The sequence below is a fragment of the Copadichromis virginalis genome, linkage group LG6 (genome assembly GCF_057382275.1).
Source record: "Copadichromis virginalis isolate Kocher_CV1m ecotype Utaka linkage group LG6, C_Virginalis_male_GT1.1, whole genome shotgun sequence".
Lineage (NCBI taxonomy): Eukaryota > Metazoa > Chordata > Actinopteri > Cichliformes > Cichlidae > Copadichromis > Copadichromis virginalis.
In genome coordinates this window covers 11,613,462-11,632,485 of record NC_140623.1, presented here as the reverse complement: position 1 = coordinate 11,632,485, position 19,024 = coordinate 11,613,462, and the positions used below count along the sequence as shown (strand labels likewise).

The 19,024-nt window shown below is 40.9% G+C and overlaps 2 protein-coding genes across 2 annotated transcripts; both read left to right on the top strand.

The window, feature by feature from the left end:
- Positions 1-520: 520 nt before the first annotated feature.
- Positions 521-4,021, top strand: LOC146707317 (uncharacterized). Its single transcript, XM_085458639.1, has 7 exons — positions 521-737; positions 996-1,286; positions 1,370-1,603; positions 1,695-1,799; positions 1,906-2,124; positions 2,674-3,012; positions 3,272-4,021. The coding sequence occupies exons 1-7, from the start codon at positions 683-685 to the stop codon at positions 3,625-3,627; spliced, it is 1,599 nt and encodes a 532-aa protein (XP_085314765.1). The 5' UTR covers positions 521-682; the 3' UTR covers positions 3,628-4,021.
- Positions 4,022-9,961: 5,940 nt separating this feature from the next.
- On the top strand, positions 9,962-15,214 carry LOC146707316 (uncharacterized). Its single transcript, XM_085460854.1, has 7 exons — positions 9,962-10,016; positions 12,360-12,656; positions 12,731-12,964; positions 13,052-13,114; positions 13,350-13,562; positions 13,663-14,004; positions 14,865-15,214. The coding sequence occupies exons 1-7, from the start codon at positions 9,962-9,964 to the stop codon at positions 15,212-15,214; spliced, it is 1,554 nt and encodes a 517-aa protein (XP_085316980.1).
- The last annotated feature ends 3,810 nt before the right edge of the window (positions 15,215-19,024 follow it).

Below are 19,024 nucleotides of genomic sequence, written 5' to 3'. Positions count from 1 at the left end.
TATGAAGATTAGTATTAAAGCCAGTGTGATGTGATGATTTCAACAATTTAAACAGAAATGAAGTCACTATAAAATGGCTCCTGTGAGAGTTTAGGATGTTGGACTTTGCTTATACATCATAAAAGTATTGTTAATTAAAAATAAAACACACATATATTTTGTATTTTAAATATGTAACAGCAGTACATGTATTCTGTTACTCCCCAACACTGTATAAAACCTAAATCAAGCTGTCTTAGAAAGTTTAGAAGGCCAAATAGCACTGCTTAGACCAGGCATTCACACAGCCCCAGATTCCTGTGATTATAAAGAGGAAAAACAGCCCCGCCTACCAGAGGTGGTTCCCAGACTCAGGTCTTACCTGTCACGTTAATGAGAATTACATTAACATGAATCCAATATGATTTTTAATTTCTGCTGCAGTATATCAGTTCTACACTAGAGGTCTCTTTGTAGTGAAAGAAATGATTGATAAACAAGGAAGCGACGGTATTAAAACTGAATGCAGCTTGGAGAAACACTTAAATCAGCTCTGCATTCAGTCTATCCTCTTAGATGGCTTTTGATTGATTCTGGTTTCTGATATTTTTTCAAGTTTAAAATAAACAGCGGCAGTAACTAGGCCTTTAAAATATTCATACAGCCAACTTTTTCTCATTAGAAGTTAAATTTAATAACAGCCATGTTATTGGCAGAAGCTGGATGTTTGTTTCTGGGTTTCATTCTGTGCCTCTCAGGTAAGAATAATTTGTTTCTCTTCATGATAACTGTAAGGAATATGTGTCAGGAATGTAGAAAAAAGACGCAGAGAGTTACAAGTTTATTTAAGAAATGAGAAAAGTCTCAGTTACTTGTTCTGCTGTTCTGAAATCTGAAATATATCAAAGCACCAGATTGTGATCCTTCACAGTAACATGCTGTCATCACAGATTAGCACAGAAAAGAAAGTTAGCATAAATGTTCACCATGTTTTCTAATCACATGTTGTGTTAAAGGTGTTCAGGGAAAACCAAACAGCATCTGTGCCTTGAAAGGTTCATCAGTGAATCTGCCCTGCTCACATCAACATCCCACTGCAAGAAATAGCTGGTACACTGGATACTTGAGTATCTCCAAGATATTGTTCACTACAGATGAAACACATGTAAAGTACAGCATGTCAGCAGAGAGTAATTTCACTCTAACAATCAATAATCTGACAGAGAGTGATGGAAATTTTTACTGCTGCATTAAAACTGCTGACAGATCAACGTGCCAACAAAGTGGAATTAATTTCCATGTTACAGGTACAGTTCTTTTTACAAATGCATCACAAATGAATGAGTTTATGAATGATCAGTGTATTCATGTTGGTCATGTGACCTCTCAGAGCTGCAGGTAAAGGTGATTCCTGCCACAGAGGGACAGACAGTAACACTGATGTGCAGCAGCAGCTGTCCTCTGACTGAAAAGCCTGCAGCCTACATCTGGTACAAGAACAGAGAGTTTCTCTATGAGGACTGGTCTCCCTGGTACCAAGAGCTGCTCAGCAGTGAGGAAGCAGCCACATACTCCTGTGCTGTCAAAGGCTACGAGCATCTCAGAGCCCCTGAAGTCTCTGTGGGTGAGTCATGATGGACACCTCCTCATCATGTTATGAGATGTCTGACAGACATGAATAATTTCACTGTTTAAACATCAGTGGTGTTTTTCAGATTCTGTAACTCCGACCTGCTTCAGTGTGACCTATGCTAAAGGGAGAATGTGTTCTTCTCAGCAGACATCAGTGGACGAGTCCTGCTCCATCACATATCCCAGAGGTGAAGTTCTGGACAAACTGCACTTTGAAATTTCATTTTTATTTGTTAATTTATTTGACATGACAGAGATGAACTGGTGGAAAATGTGTTCATCATCTCCCAACAGAAATTCATGTCCAGAGGACTCCTGCTGAACACAGAGATCACATCAGACTGACCTGTAACAGCAGCTGTTTTCTGACTGACCCTCTGATTTCCTTTGTGTGGTATGAAAACAGAAAGCCTACAGTGCAGAAGGGAAAACAGATTCTAGTTTCCATCTCTCAGCCAGACAGTTTGTCTTGTGCTGTAAAAGGTCTTGAGGATGTGCGCTCTGCTGACGTCTGTGAGTAAACTTATTACTTATTGTCTGTAAACTTACAAAATAGAACAGTTATGGTATGGTACAGTTGATTGTTCTGTGTTGTTGTTAGAATATCTGACCACAATAACAGAAACACTGTAAATTTTAATGCTACAATAATAATGTGGTAAACACCATTTTTAAGATCTGATAATGTTTTATTTTGTTGGAACAGTCACAGATGTTGTTCTTTTGCATTTTTATGCTGTTTTGACTCATTATTGTATGAGGTGTGAGTCTCTGTTATAGCTATTGGCAATTGTCAGTGCTTATTTTGCAATAATTTTATATATTTTGTAATGATTTTGTAATAATTCACTGAGGGTTTTTTTTCTGAAAACAGTTTTTTTGAATCAATAATTTACTGTATATCTTATAGGTTCTGATAAAATATTTGCATAGCAATTGATTAAAAATTTATGATCAAGGGAAATCATTTACATATGTGATACAAGAGCATACATAAACAGAAATGATTTGTTAATTATTTCTGTTTATGTATGTTATATTTCTGTTTCATCCATATTTCAGGTTTCAGTGATTCCTGCTGGAGTTTGAATTATGTCCACAGCAGAATCTGTGCTCTGGAAGGATCTTCAGTGAACATCTCCAGTAAATACTCACATCCTGACTACGAGCAGATACAGTCTAAATGTTGGTATAAATTTAAGGGAAATGCTGAGGAGGAAGCTGAACAGCTGACTGAGGATGCAGATCATGTGGAGTATGATGACAGCATGAAGAACCAACACATCCTCAGATTAAAGAAGTTGAAGAGAGATGACTCAGGAGAATACAGGTTCACCATCACAACAGAAGCTGAAGAAGTGATAGAGTCTGATTTTCTTGGAGTTACTCTGATTGTCACAGGTAATCATGGTTTGTCATTATATATGTAAAAACAGCTGTCAACACAATATCCTCTGCAATGCTTTCAACTGAATTGACAAGAAAAAGATGCAGGAATTTTCCTCAGGTGATGATGATGTTTTATTTAGTCAAAAAGCTACAAAGAGTTTTTAATGCTTCTTGCACTCTTCAGAAGTTAGTGAAAATCCAAAGCACCAAATCCTGTTGTCTCTTTAATGAGAAACCGTTACAGTTACTGACCAGTCTGAGTGTTTTTCAGAGCTGAGAGTGAAGATGAGTCCTTCTGCAGTGGTGACAGAGGGTCAGAGAGTCACACTGACCTGCAGCACCAGCTGTCCTCTGACTGACAACACAAACTACATTTGGTACTTGAACAGTCGACCTCTGACCCCGAGAGAGAACCAAACCAAACATCTGATCCTAGACCCAGTCAGCAGGGAGGATGCAGGAAGCTACTCCTGTGCTGTGAAAACCAACAAAGATATCAGCTCTGCTCCAAAGACTCTCACTGTCCAAAGTACTACAGGAACACGGATACGAGCAGCTGCAGGAGTTTCTGCAGCTCTGCTGGGTTTAATACTTCTCCCTATCACTGTCTTCTTGTGTATTAGGTGAACATTATTGTGTTATCTCTAAGACCAGTCACGTTTAAACTTTATTTGTTTTTGTACAACAGGACTTCCAATCCATAAACTTTACAGAATTTCAGAGACATTGCAGCAATATGAATGTATGTGTGTGTGTCAGGTTGTGTCTTAGACTCCACCTTTCTCAGAACATCTCATGCTGCTCCAGGTGTGGGGGCCTATTTCACCCTACCATGCTCCCTGCTGGTGGCTGGTGCCCCACCCGCCAGCTGCTGCTTGGTGTGGCCTGGTCCCCCTGGCTGTGTCCAGGGCCTGCTGGGGTGGGGGCCCAAGGGTCTTCTCTTTAACATGAATTTATGATCACTGTCTCGTCTCATCAGATGACCCTTGATCTCATTTATGAAAACATCTCAGCTCAGTCAGCAGGGCAGGATGATCATCACTACAGCAGACTGCACTTCAGTGAAAACCACACAGCTGACCTCTACTCCACCATCGAGCCACTGTGTGCTCAATAAAGAAACGTTTGTTAATATGGTGATTTTTTTCTCCAATGATAAACGTTTACCATCACAGCAAAGACACTGCAGCTTCTTGATCCATCAGTGGATTACGCTCACTTTATTGGAATATAAATTACAGGAGAAATAAGTTGAAATTGAAATCCAATTGAGATTGAAAAGCTCTAATCTTAAGCACTTTATTTTGTGTGCTTCTGATGCCATTAATGAAAACATCAAAGTCATTGTGTCTGCAGGTTTCTCTTCTGTTAGGTTTTTGTCTGTACCACAAAATAACCACTAACAGTGTCACATGTCTCTGCTCTCACTGTCAGCACTGTCAGGTTTTAGATGAACATATAATAATATGTAGCCATGTCACATGTTTAACTGAGCTGTTTGAATGTAGTTTGTCTGGAGAAAGACTCAGAAAAATCAAATCTCTTTTCAGCCTTTCAGGTAGGAGTAATGAAAATGATGTTTCTGGAATGTAGAAATTATGCATAATTTTACTCATTAATTTATTTAAGTTTATAATTTGATTTGATCTGTATGACCTCTGAATTGTATTAAAGTACCAGATTTGCATCCTTAACACTAACGTGCTTTCTTCACACATGAAGTCCATCATTCTACAGTGAGAAAGATTATCGACAAGTGAAAAACATTCAAAACTGGCTTCTGACTATAACATGCTGCTGTGCAGTGCAACTAAGATGTCCTAACCTACCAACAACTGTACCAACCTGATTCAAGCTTATTTCAAATACAATGATCAAACAAAATGAAGTATATACATAATATGTGTAACGGGGTTCAGTAACCTTCCAGTGACTGAGGTGGCCATGGCCCTCACAAATTACTGTAAGTTATTACAGTAATTTGCCTTTACCCAGGGGATGCCATACCCTGCATTTACGGACTTCCTAAAATCCACAAGGAAGCTGTCCCACTCAGACCCATAGTCAGTAGCATAAACTCAGCCACTTATAACATTGCTAAACACCTTGCTACCATCCTTGCTCCTCTCGTGGGGAACACCCCACACCACATCAAGAACTCCACCGACTTCATCGACAAGGTCCAGAAACTTACCCTGGATCCAGATGAAACCATGGTGTCCTTTGATGTAGTCTCTCTCTTCACTTGCATACCCACCACGGAGGCCGTGGAGACTGTCAGAAAACGACTACAAGAAGACAGCTCCTTGGAAGACAGGACCAACTTCACACCCGATCAGATCTGCACACTGTTAGACCTCTGCCTCACCACTACATATTTCAAGTACAACGAAGGCTTTTACAGACAAAAACATGGCTGTGCCATGGGCTCCCCCGTGTCACCTATTGTAGCCAACCTTTACATGGAGGAAGTGGAAAGGAAGGCTCTTGGCTCTTTCAAAGAAAGAGTACCCAGCCACTGGTACGGATATGTGGACGACACCTGGGTCAAAATCAAGACACAAGAAGTGGAATCCTTCACTGCGCACATTAACACTGTGGATAAAAACATCAAGTTCACCAGGGAAGACACAAAGGACGACTGTTTGCCTTTCCTGGACTGCGCTGTGCACATTGAAGAAAACGGCAACCTCAACATCGAAGTTTACCGGAAGCCCACACACACAGACCAGTACCTCCTGTTTGACTCCCATCACCCTCTGGAACACAAACTTGGAGTAATCAGGACCCTACACCACCGGGCAGAACATGTTCCCTCTAAGCCTGAAGGGAAAAAGAAGGAACACACACATGTAAAGGAAGCACTCAAAACGTGCGGCTATCCTAAATGGGCGTTCTTAAAGTCAGCAAAGAGGCACAGAAAAGAAGACCAGACACCAGCGAGGGAGGATAAGAAGGACAGACGCAACAACATTGTCATCCCCTATGTAGCCGGTGTATCAGAAAAACTCAGGAGAGTTTTCTCCAAGCATGACATCCCGGTGAATTTCAGACCCAGCAACACGCTCAGACAGAAACTGGTTCACCCGAAAGACAAAACGCCAAAACACAGACTTAACAATGTGGTGTATGCTGTACAGTGCAGCGAGGAATGCCCAGACCTCTACATTGGAGAGACCAAACAGCCACTTCACAAACGCATGGCACAACACAGAAGAGCCACCTCCACAGGACAAGACTCAGCAGTCCATCTGCATCTTAAGGATAAAGGACACTCTTTCGAGGATGCCAGTGTTCACATTTTGGACAGAGAGGACAGATGAAGTGAAATAAGCCATTTATGTCCACTGTGAGCGACCATCTTTGAACAGAGGCGGTGGTTTATGACACCAACTCTCTGCCATCTATAATCCAGTTTTGAGATCCCTTCCCAGACGCCTTAACGCCCACTCACATCCTGGGCCATCTGATCTCAGGAATTCACATGATAAGGTGGGGCCAGGTTTCACAATGAACACACCCGAAACTCTGGCTGATTGGGACCCACACCCAGTTTCACACCTTGGCTCAGGCGATTAGAGGATCATCAGGGGGTCCTTTTGTCCCTCTGTGGGGGAAAACTCCCACTAGGTTTATATCTGGGACTCTCCACCATTTGACCTTAGAACTGAAGAAGCTTCTCGGATGAGAGGTGAAACGTCTTCAAGCAACTTAAAGAAGTCCAGACGCTTTTCTTTGCAAGCTCCTTTGACTACGATGACCTGGATGACTGAGAACCTTCACGGACTTATTACTGTAAGTTATTATTAATTATTAAGTTAAGGCCATCTGTGTGACAGCTAAATCCTAGACTAAAATGAGTGATACAAAGGACAGTGAACCCAAGCTTAGCAGCAAATCTTCAACAGAATGGCTTAAAAAGAAAAGAATCAAAGTGTTGCAATGGTCCAGTCCAGTCTTTCCAGACCTTAGCCTGATAGAAATACTGTGTTGAGTCATTAAGAGGGATGTGCAAACCTCCATGAAATGAAGCAATGCTGTAAAGAAGGGTTGGCCAAAATTCTTCTGAAATGATGCAGTTTCTTATAGGAACTGAAAGTAAGATATTTAAAGACTTAGCAGCTCTTGAACTTGAGACACTCTGTCTCTGTCAGGCTCTCTCACACCAAATAAGAGGAAGCCCCAAAACCTAATCAAAGGAGCTTGCAAAGAAAAGCGTCTGGACCTCTTTAAGTTGCTTGAAGACGTTTCACCTCTCATCCGAGAAGCTTCTTCAGTTCTAAGGTCAAATGGTGGAGAGTCCCAGATATAAATCTAGTGGGAGTGACCCCCCACAGAGGGACAAAAGGACCCCCTGATGATCCTCTAATCGCCTGAGCCAAGGTGGGAAACTGGGCGTGGGTCCCAATCAGCCAGAGTTTCGGGTGTGTTCATTGTGAAACCTAATCAGATTTAGCTTCATATAAAGGCAAGCAAACCAGTAAATTGTCTGAAATCAGGCCTACTAAAATCCAGGAACTTTTCATTGAACACAAACCATATTTGAACTTGTTCTAATAAATGTGCTATTTTAGGTATTATGACTTTGTACATTATTGTGGATGGAACAAAAGGTAAAAATCTTGATCCCAGACTCAGAGGACTCAGAACTGGTTCATCATCACCATCATCTCAGCTGCACCTAATATATTCTTGATGGTCTGGTTGTATTAAAGGTTCTTTTTATTGCGCAGCTTAAGGGAAAATTTCAGTGACTTGGATGCCTTTTGAAACTGCTGGAGTGAGAATGAGGAACAAGACAAAAAGAAAAGAGAAGGAATGCAACAGCCAAATGACGCTGTCACAGTCAGTATACATTTCCTCTGTACTCACAAATCACAGAAGAATAAGCTGTATAACATCTGTATTAGTTTTTTTTTTTTTTTTTTTTTGAGGCGAAAACTCACACCTTGACCAGTCACCAGTAAATGATTTAAACTCATGTTTTTGGTAGATGCACCTACGACATGAATGCCAAAATCCTATGTTGCTTCATTCTTGAGTTATCACATTCACAAACTTTGTGTCCATGCTGCCCATTTGGGGCTAAAAGCTTCTGTTAAATTTATGCATGAATATCTCAACTGGTTTTAGCAACAGTTATTTAAGCCACACTGCCATCTACTGACAAAACTGAATATTACTGCCATATCACTTTAGAGCAGGGTTGGGGAACTCCAGGCCTCAAGGGCCTGTGTCCTGCAGGTTTTAGATATCATCCTGGGTCAATACACCTGAACCAAATGATTAGTTCATTACTGGGCCTCTGGAGAACTACAAGACATGTTGAAGAGATAATTTAACCATTTAAATCAGCTGTGTTGAAAACCTGTGGGACACTGGCCCTTGAGGACTGAAATTCCCCCACCACTGCTTTAGAGGAAGAAGTCTTAAAGATATGACAGGAAAAAACACAGTGGGTCATACAGTGAAACGCTTCAATCAATATCATTTTGTAGAAAGGACCCAACACGACTCAGATATGGCTGCTTGTGCACTTTTTTCTTTATCTTATGTCACACTTTGCAGTGTTTCCTCCATCCAGAAGGAGACTGAAGAGCCTCCAGGCCAGAACCAGCAGACTGAGAGATAGCTTCATCCATCAGGCTGTGCTGAATTCTCTCCCTGCTCTGTCCCTCTCGACTCTCTCACACACCAACTCCAGACCTGCATTCCTGCCGCTTCCCGCTGAACCCCCCCACCCCCGAGACATGCAAAACTCTGAACCTCCACCATCGCCTTTTCACTGACTGCCCCAACCCCACTTGCACATGAGCTCTTGCCCACAAGCATTCTGATTGTGTTGGACACTGTTATTTATGTAAGATTGTATTGTATTGTATTGTGTTGTACTTAAGACTTTTATTTTATTTTTTAATCTTTATACTGTTTTAGTGTACAGGAGGGTCATGGGAGCATTGCAATTTCAAATTCCTGTGTATGACCTGTAGATTGGGTTTTTGTCATAAAAGCTGACTTTGACTTTGACATGTGACAGATGTGGAAGAATCTGGAGAAGCTGTGGAGGATGTTATGCTGTCTGTAACATCGGGGAGTTATATCCAAGCAGGGATGCACAGACCTTACAGGCTAGGTAACAGCACCCTGACTGCCATTAGGTATCGGGATGAAATCTTTGGACCCACTGTCAGACCCTACACTGGTGCAGTGGGTCCTGGTTTCCTCTTGGTGCACGACGATGCCTAACCTCATGTGGTGAGAGTATGCAGGCAGTTATTAGAGGATGAAATAATTAATAGCATTGACTGGCCCGAACACTCGCCTGACCCCCAGGATAGCATTTGTCGTGACTTCAGGAGGATGTGCTGATGTTGTCAGGCATGCATAAAAGCATGTGGGGGCAGTACAAACTACTAAGTATCATTTTGAGTTACAAAAACAAAATTTTGGCAAAAAAGCCTGCTGTATAATATTTCCACTTTGATTTTTAGGGTGTGTTTGAATTCTGCCCTCTGTTGCTTGGTCATTCTCATTTCCATCACACATGGCCCAGAGTAGTGGCGTCCTTTAATTCCTTACACAGTACCCAGTCCACATCAGTGTAGAAATGACATTTTCTTTTCCACACTAAAAATTTGGGGGTTGGGGGGGGGGGGGTTTGCTGAAAAAAATAAAGTCAGGCACTTGTTTAAAAGGAAATAAAAACTATAATATTACTAAGTAAGGTGATGAAAAACATACAGAGAAAACCTGCTGCATTATGCAATTCTTTTTAAAACCCATGATGATGGAGGAAGTGATTAACTGGTGTTAAACCTTCATACAGTTTATTTTTAGATGTAGTGATGTTCATAACTGTCAGTTCTGTTTTCAGCCTTTCCTGTGAGAACGTTCAGCTGTAAAGATCTTTTAAAGATTCATACAATCAACTTTCTGACTAAAGCTGAAATCTACAGCAGCCATGATCGTGGCAGAAGCTGGATTTTTGTTTTTGGGTTTCATTCTGTGTCTCTCAGGTAGGTATGATTCTTTCTCCTCCTTCCTCCTTACAGGTCTTAGCGTTTTAGCTTTGATGAGCTCTTGAAGAGTCTGGAAGTGCAAGATTATTTTCTTTTATGGTACAATAATATCGGTGGCGGCAGTGTCTGGCAGCCTCGCCTCTGTCAGTGCACCCCAGGGTGGCTGTGGCTACAATGTAGCTTGCCATCACCAGTGTGTGAATGTGTGGATGACTGGTTGTGTAAAGTGCTTTGGGGTCCTTAGGGACAAGTAAAGCACTTTGTTGAACACATAACCTTATCTTGAGCAGTTATGCATGCGTGTGTAGGGCTTGCTGAGCCTTGGTCTCTGGGGACATGGTCATGAAGTGAGGGGTTTGGGGGCTTGAGGCTGAATGTTGTGGCGTGGTCATTGACCAACTGTCTTGATCAGGGATTGCTCAATCAGGGTGGTCTCTGCCAAGTCCTGGGCAGTTCTTGGGCGCCTGGAGCGCAAAGGCAGCCTATGATGGGGACAGTTGCCTGTTGGCTATGGTCCTCTGAACTTGCACCCCCCCCCCCTCTTTTTTTTGGCCCAATTAGGGCCTCCCTTCTTCTCCTGCTGGGATGTGTGTGCAGATATTGCCAAGAAGTGTGGCCTCAACATACCAGTACCGGGCCGCGAGAGTTGAGGCTGGGGTGTGAAATTTATGGTTTTCAGGGTTTTTATTGTTAACTTGGCTTAGCTGGGTCTTTTCCCGCGTTGTAGTTGTGTGTCTTATTTTGAAAGAAATATTTCCAAGTTACCATAGCGACCAGAGAGCATTAAGAGGCAGAGAGGAGGATATAAAATCCTGGCTGACATTAAACCAGTCCGTGGCGCAAAAAAGGGGTGGGACCGCGGCTCTTCAGGGATGCGGATGGCCCCGTTCTCCCGGTTCCATCTCTGTTTTTCCTCTGCCTCATGAGGGCGTAATTGTGGCATCCCACCCTCATTTTCAAGTACATTTCGCGAAAAAGACACACACTCACACCCTGTAAGAATATTGTTAATTTATGTACCTGTACATTTTTGATTTTTTTGTGTTGAAGGTGTTCTCTGTTTCTTTTTTACACGTGCATTTCTATTTGTACTCTATCCTTTTATTACATCTTCCTGTGTAATAAAAAATAAATAATATAAAATAATAAAAATAAAATGTGACGGAATAGCTGCTTAAAGATTGCTGATACAAAGGATTGCAGAGACATGCTCATAAGAAGATAAGTATTCATTGATGTTGTGATAGACAAAAAGCTGCAGCTAACCACATTGTTGTTTCCCCAACAACACTTTAATTGTGTTTTGCATGTTTTTGCAGTTTTTTGTTTCTTTTTTTCTAAGCCATCTTTTGTGGGGTTTTTAGAACACACAGACTGTGTGAATGTGAAAGCTGTTTGTGATTCCAATTATTTCTGATTGGGGTTGTAGGGTTCACAGCAGAGTAAGGTCTTCATCATCACAGCTGTTCATGTTAATCGCTGATCTTCAGCCTGGAGATTCTGTTTCACCGCAGAGGTGTTACCATTATAAACCAGACACAGACAACAGTTTTCACCACTGCAGCTTCCTGCTCTTGCAAAAACAACCTCAAAGAACACGTCATTTGTAATATGATGAACAAAACAGACTAAAATGAGAGAAAGAAGTTCTGTTTTGCTGTTCGATGTGTTAGACAGCTAAATATGAAACTGTTCAGTTAGCTGATGCACTTAGATTGTCTTTTTAACATATGAGCTGTTGTATTTATTTTCTCAACTGTCCATGTAGAAGCTACAACAATAACGCTGTGAACAAATGACGAGTGTCTTATACTGTGTTCATTTTGTGCTTTGCCTATAGGATATGAGTAATTATTGAGTATTGAATTATGATGAGTAAGCGCGATTGTGGCTCAAGAGTTGGCAGTTCGTCTTGTAATGTCTCGGTCATTGTGTCCTTGGACAAGACACTTCACCTACCGCCTACTGGTAATGGCCAGAGGGGCTGATGGTGTGATATGGCAGACTCGCTTCTGTCAGTCTGCCCCAGGACAGCTGTGGCTATAACTGTAGCTTGCCTCCACCAGTGTGTGAATGTGAGAGTGAATGAATAGTGGAACTATAAAGTGCTTTGAGGGTCTCAAAAGTGCTATATAAATGCAATCCATTATTATTTAGGAGTCATTAAACATGAATAAAAAGAATTTAGAAAGTAGATACTGCATGGCTGTCTATAACTTAAAATACTTTCTCAAGTTATTTCTTACAGTACAGTACAAACATTATTTAACAATTAATGATAGAAAAACAGAGAGTAACAAAAATAATGTATCTGCTCACTAATGAAAGTTTCTGTTAAAGGTGTTAATGGAGGAGAAACCAGGATCTGTGCTCTCAAAGGTTCATCAGTGGATCTGCACTGCTCACATCAACATCTGACTCCAATCAGCAAATGGTTCACTGTACACTTAAATGGATCAATGAGTGAGCTCTCTGTGGATGGACAACGTGTAACGTACAACATGTCTGAAGAGAAAAACCCAACTTTAACCATCAATGATCTAAGAGAGAGTGATGCAAACACTTACTGCTGTATGAAGACTACAGACAGTCCAGGAAACTGTTCACTCAGTAATATTACTCTTCAAGTAGTTACAGGTACAATGACTTTTACTCATTAATAACTTTCCAAATGACATCATTGTATAAGTTGTTCTCCATCATCCTCTCAGAGCTGCAGGTAAAGGTGATTCCTGCCACAGAGGGACAGACAGTAACACTGATGTGCAGCAGCAGCTGTCCTCTGACTGAAAAGCCTGCAGCCTACATCTGGTACAAGAACAGAGAGTTTCTCTATGAGGACTGGTCTCCCTGGTACCAAGAGCTGCTCAGCAGTGAGGAAGCAGTCACATACTCCTGTGCTGTCAAAGGCTACGAGCATCTCAGAGCCCCTCAAGTCTCTGTGGGTGAGTCATGATGTTTATTGTTCTACAAAACAAACAGAATGAGTCACACAGTGAATCATTTGAATCAGTATTATGTCTTTGTTTCAGATTCCATCACAGAAACCTGCTTCAGTGTGACCTATGCTAAAGGGACAATCACATATCCCAGAGGTAAAGTTTAAACAAATTATCAAATATCTTCCATCAAACCTCTAATATATATTTGTTCAATGTCATTTTCATTATAAAAAATTAAGCTAAATATGACCTTTGTTAATTTTTTAACAAAGGTCATATTTAGCTTAATTGACATAATAATTTTTTTTCTTAGCATCCTAAAAACAAAATTTGAATTATAAACATTATGCTACGGTTACTGATGAAAACTGTATTTATTATCTTTCAGAGGTTCATGTTCAAAGAACGAATTACACATCAGATAGTGTCACACTGACCTGTAACACCACCTGTAAGCTGTTTGACCCTCAAACTGCCTACATGAGCTGCAAAAACACAAGCGGAAACTACAAGAATCAACAATGTTTAACTCACAACAATTCAACATACAGGTTCTCTTGTGCTGTGAAAGACCACAAGTACCTTCACTCTGCAGAAGTCTGTGAGTAATAAAGAAGTCTTTTTTTTTCTAGTTAACTATAAATACAAATGTCAGCATACAGGCCATTTAAACAACTCTAAATCATCCATCTATATTTCAGGTGTTCAGGGTAAAAACTGCCGAATTAGGAATTATGTCAGCAGGAGAATCTGTGCTCTGGAAGGATCTTCAGTCAACATCACAAGTGAATACTCGCATCCTGACAACATGAAGGCAGAGTTTAAGTGTTGGAGTAAAAAATGGAGAAAAGATAAAGTGGAAGTTGAAGAGCTGCTTCAGGCTGCAGGTGGTGTGGAGTATCAGGACACCATGAAGAACCAACACATCCTGACCATCAACAACCTGAAGAAGAATGACTCAGGAGGATACACATTCAGATTCAACAAAGATCATGAAAGATGGACTCAGTCTGATCTGCCTGGAGTCTTTTTGGTTGTTACAGGTAAATCTTAGGTAAATTCATTGTATCTGTCAGTGCCATTTATAGGTTGTTAATCTGTAGGCCCACAAAACCCCTTTACAAGAAATTGATTTCGGCTTGCTGATGAAAAAAGAAAAGTGTATCGATACATTCATGTGTTTGATTTGCAGCTGTGGCTGTTTAAGGATCAGTTCATTTTAACTACCTTACATGTATACTGTTGATTAGATTAATCTACAGTAATAAAACTCTATCTGTAAGATCACCATTTCAAATGTTGTCATTCTGTCAGATCAATGTATCTCTGAATAGTCGACTTTAAAAGGACTCAGACAACCTGCCTGTTTCTGACTGTAAAAATAACTGTTACATGTAATGTAGAAGGGTTTTAGGCTTCACATCCTTCAAGTTTTTTTCCTTCTGTAAAAAATGCATGAAGGTATATGAAGTATTTTTATAGTTGTGCTTGTGTAAGATTTACACAGTTCTTAACAACTCTACATGTACACTGTTGGCTAGATCAGCCTTCAGTGCCTTCAGTGAAATAAATCATAGGTATGAATCATATGAAAATATAGGTATTTTATTTTATTAGGAAAATGATTCCAAATCATAGTAAAAAAAAAATGGAGAAAACACTAATTTACAAAATGGAAAAAATGTTGTGGAGTAATAATTACAATACTTTTGTGTAAGAGGATTTAGATTGAAGTTACACAAATCTGAAGTTACAAATACCTTGAATTTGCACACTTCTTTGGTAAATACCTTTCACCGCTGAACAGGACTAAAGGATCATTTTGTAGTAAAGTCATGAAACCATCTTTCATGTCTAAGCCGCACAGGAAATTTTTTGTTTTTGACCAATGTTCCTCTTCCAGAGCTGAGAGTGAAGATGAGTCCTTCTGCAGTGGTGACAGAGGGTCAGAGAGTCACACTGACCTGCAGCACCAGCTGTCCTCTGACTGACAACACAAACTACATTTGGTACTTGAACAGTCAACCTCTGACCCCGAGAGAGAACCAGAACAAACATCTGATCCTAGACCCAGTCAGCAGGGAGGATGCAGGAAGCTACTCCTGTGCTGTGAAAACCAACAAAGATATCAGCTCTGCTCCAAAGACTCTCACTGTCCAAAGTATCACAGGAACATGGACACCAGCAGCTGCAGGAGTTTCTGCAGCTCTGCTGGTTTTAGTACTTCTCACTGTCTGCTGGTGTGTTAGGTAAGTGTTGGTTCACAGCAGTACCTTTAATCTCTGCTCTGAAGTCACTTATTTTCAGTTTATTCACTTCAACCAGGAAAAAGAGAACTTCTGCTCAGTCTCCAACAACAACAAGTTCTGACCACATTGAACAGGTAAAGATTAGGGTTGTAGATTGTCTAATCTTTCCAGTGGCCATTTCATTTTTGCCATCATATAGTAGAAGGAGTCAAGTTTAAAGTGCAATATAATGTAATGCTGTTTTTCTCCATCAGGTCAGCCCTGGTCCTGTGTATGAAAACATCTCAACACAACTGAAGCAGGAGGATGAAGTCCACTACAGCAGAGTGCACTTCACAAACAAACACGTGGTACCTCTTTATTCCACCTTACAGTCGGTTCAGCCCTGAAAACAGGAGCATTTCCATGATGCTGTTGTCAGTGCCTGTAACCCAGTGTTTTCTAGTTTGTGGACATTATGCTTTTTATTTTTGAAATATTCATGGTTATTTTTACATCTTCTATTAAGTTTGTTTCAGTCAGTCTTCAGTTCTTTGTGATTTAATGAGTTATATTTTTTGTACTTCCTGTTTTATTTTATTAGTCTTTCATCCTGTGTTCATTGTGTTCAGTTTTGCTGCCCCTGTGTTGTTATGCTGGATTTGTTCCCCTTGTGTTGCCACCTGCTGTCCATTCTCTCGTTATTGTGTGTGTGTATTTAAGTCCTGAATCTCGTTCGTGTGTGGTCCACGTTCCGTTGTTTATGCTAAGTATGTTTATGTTAAGTTGTGAGTTCCTAGTTGAAAGAGTCTTAGTTTCTAGTTTAGCTTTTGTTTGTTTCTTTTAGTGTTTTTTATACTTCATTTTAAGTTCTGCATCTCAGCAAATAAAGCTTCCTCCACAACTTAAATCCCTTGTCTTGGATTGTGTTTGGGACAGTTGCTGTACTTAAGTCCAATTTTCAGGTATCTCTGCATTTCTTGAGTATTTTTCTGACAACTTTTTACTTTTACTCCCTTCTGTTAGGTCTGCACTCTCAGGCCTTGCTAACTCAGAGACTTATCACCATGAACAAAGCAAGACAATCAGAGCTCAATTGGTTTTACTTGTGCAAGGGAAGCCCAGTCAGATTCTCAGAGTTGCAAGTTCTGCACCCGACCTCAGTCAGCTCCAAAGCCCCAGCTTCCCTTCGCAGCTTTTATTGAATGAAAACAGTTACACAACCCCCCACTGTAAACCCCATATGGTGTGTCGTAGAAGCTAAGGCTATGTGTGTATATGCACGTGCGAGTATGTGAGTGAATGTGTGTGAATGTGGGTGTGTGTGTGTGTGTGTGTGTATGTGTGTCTGTATACGTGACTTCCTGGTTACAACCGTTTTAACAACATCTCTGTTCATAGAAGGGTCATCTCCCCTCACACCCCGTATAGGGCTTAACCCCTTTAATGGTCCACCATATACAAGTACAGGTAGGGATGGGTATCGTTTAGGTTTTATCCGATACCAGCACCAAACCGGTACTTTTGAAATGGTGCCGGTGCTTAAACGGTGCTCGAACCGGTGCTTAAAGAATGGAGAACACAAAATTGGTCCAAAAACCTCTCATGTTTAGCTGTTTTTTGTAAAAAGATAACAATTTTAGCCTTTTCTGAAGCTATAGGGGATTTATGGTATCACTCTTGGCTGGAAGCAGTGCTTAATCAATGGAAAAAACAAACTTTGTCCAAAAACCTCTCATGTTTAACTGTTTTCCACTTTTTCTTTGGTCATTTTAACCTTTTTGGCCAGGGTGAGGGGAGTATCTGCCATCAAACAAGAAGAGAGCCGCATGTAACTACGATGGAGTTTGCTAGTTCACCTTACATGCATTAATGTAATAACATGGTTAGCCTACTCAATGTAAATTACACACACACACAACATTAAGCTACTCACACAGAGAAGAACGGCTGCTGCCATCATCATCCGTCATCATTTCTGCTACACTGGCAGGGCTAGGGGCCAGGACTCTCCTCTTTGGGTTTTTGGGGGATGTTGCTAACTCCGGGTCCGATAAAAGGCAACCCACCCGCAATAGATGTGCACGGTGTGAGGTCTCGCAGCAAGCTATCAAATACGGTGCATTTCTTGGCTTTTAACTAAATGCTATAGGTCGCCAGGTGTTTCATCACATTCGAGGAGTTACCTCCTTTGCACAGTATCACCTTAAAGCACTTGTTGCAGGCTGCTGAGTTTGCATCTTTTGCTGTGAAGTACAGCCAGACTTTGACCGCTTCGCCTTGGGCATTTTCAATCTGTAGCTCTGCTCTAAAAGAACGTACGTACCTGGGCCCACCTACTATCCTCGGAAAGGTAAAATGATTGGCTAGAATCCAAAATGTATGGCATCTCAGGAAAAAAAACCCACCGAAATAAAGCACCAAAATGTGCGCTGCTTTTCGGTCTGGTTACTACCGTTTATGTCAGAACATGGCACCGGATACCGGTACCCATCCCTAAGTACAGGTGAGCCCATAAAGGGCAGGAAGGGAAAATTTCTAACTAAATAAGGAAACCAGAATCTTTACATGGAATGTGCCTGCAGTTAAACACTATAGCTATAGCCTCCCCCACCATCCTACATGTAGGGAAGGAGAATAAACACAGAAGAACATCTTTCATTTATAACATTTATACTGGTTACTCAGGGGGTTAAAATGGGCCCGAATTAGTTCTGGTGTCTGTAAGTTGTAGCCAGCATCTAGCTAGCACTACAGAACAGGAATCAGCTTAAAGAGAGTAGCATAACATAACGATTCTACATTTCTATCAACTCAACAAACATTAGCAAATACAAACTGTTTACTGTTAAGTAAAGCAGTTTCGCCCCTGTTCTTTTTTATTCCTCGGGCATCCAGAGATGGCACCGGACTCAGTAGTCATTTTACAAAACCTTTATTCATCCAGTTACGCATGCATCTTCTAGAAGGGGAGATGTGCAAGGCCGGTGTCCCTCTGCAGATCTTCACTTCTTTGTTTGTTACAACCAGTTTTATAGAAGCAACCCCATTGTAAAACCCCCATGGTGTGTTGCAAACTCTGTGTTTGTGTATGTATGTGCAAACACGTGAGTGCCTGTGTGTGCATGTACCCGTGTGTTTATGTGAGTACACGTTAGTGACTGTGCATGTGGGTGTGTGAGCGTAACCATCAAAGCACTGTGTGTGTGTGTGTGTGTGTGTGTGTGTGTGTGTGTGTGTGTGTGTGTGTGTGTGTGTGTGTGTGTGTGTGTGTGTGTGACTTCCTGCCGGTCAAAAAAGTAATCAGAATCAGAATCAGAATCAGAATACTTTATTGATCCCTGGGGGAAATTATTTTTTGTTACAGTGCTCCATTTTAAACCAACATTAAGACAAGACAGACAATACACTAACTAAGAATAGTACAATATATACATATATATACATACATACATACATAAGTCACTTATAAATAAATATTTGGAAAAGAAACATGTGTAGTTATAGCAGCATCTCCCCTCTCCCAAGCTACACCAAATTCCTCTACACAACATACAAAACAGAGTTAACAGATTACAAGCACTGAGACCCCCACTCTGCACCCACTGGGCCATTGGCCTCTTGTTGTCTTACATTTACAGGTAAGCAAGTGGAGAGTCTCCTGCAAACCTACTTCTAACTTGTGACAATTATGAGCTTTTATTAAATTCAGGTAAAAACATCAGCATCAGCATCCCCCCAACTGTAGCTTCCTGTCTCCTTTTATGACAGGCAGATCGCCAGTGTCAATAAATTCCTTTCCCTCTACACAATTACACACACTCTCAGGCCTACA

Bases quoted from the DNA above. Each gene is read 5' to 3' on its own strand.
- LOC146707317 (XM_085458639.1), top strand. From the start codon at position 683: ATGTTATTGGCAGAAGCTGGATGTTTGTTTCTGGGTTTCATTCTGTGC. The intron at 738-995 runs GTAAGAATAATT...GTTGTGTTAAAG, and splicing joins TTTCATTCTGTGCCTCTCAG to GTGTTCAGGGAAAACCAAAC. The intron at 3,013-3,271 runs GTAATCATGGTT...AGTGTTTTTCAG, and splicing joins AGTTACTCTGATTGTCACAG to AGCTGAGAGTGAAGATGAGT.
- LOC146707316 (XM_085460854.1), top strand. From the start codon at position 9,962: ATGATCGTGGCAGAAGCTGGATTTTTGTTTTTGGGTTTCATTCTGTGT. The intron at 13,115-13,349 runs GTAAAGTTTAAA...ATTATCTTTCAG, and splicing joins GACAATCACATATCCCAGAG to AGGTTCATGTTCAAAGAACG. The intron at 13,563-13,662 runs GTGAGTAATAAA...TCTATATTTCAG, and splicing joins CCTTCACTCTGCAGAAGTCT to GTGTTCAGGGTAAAAACTGC.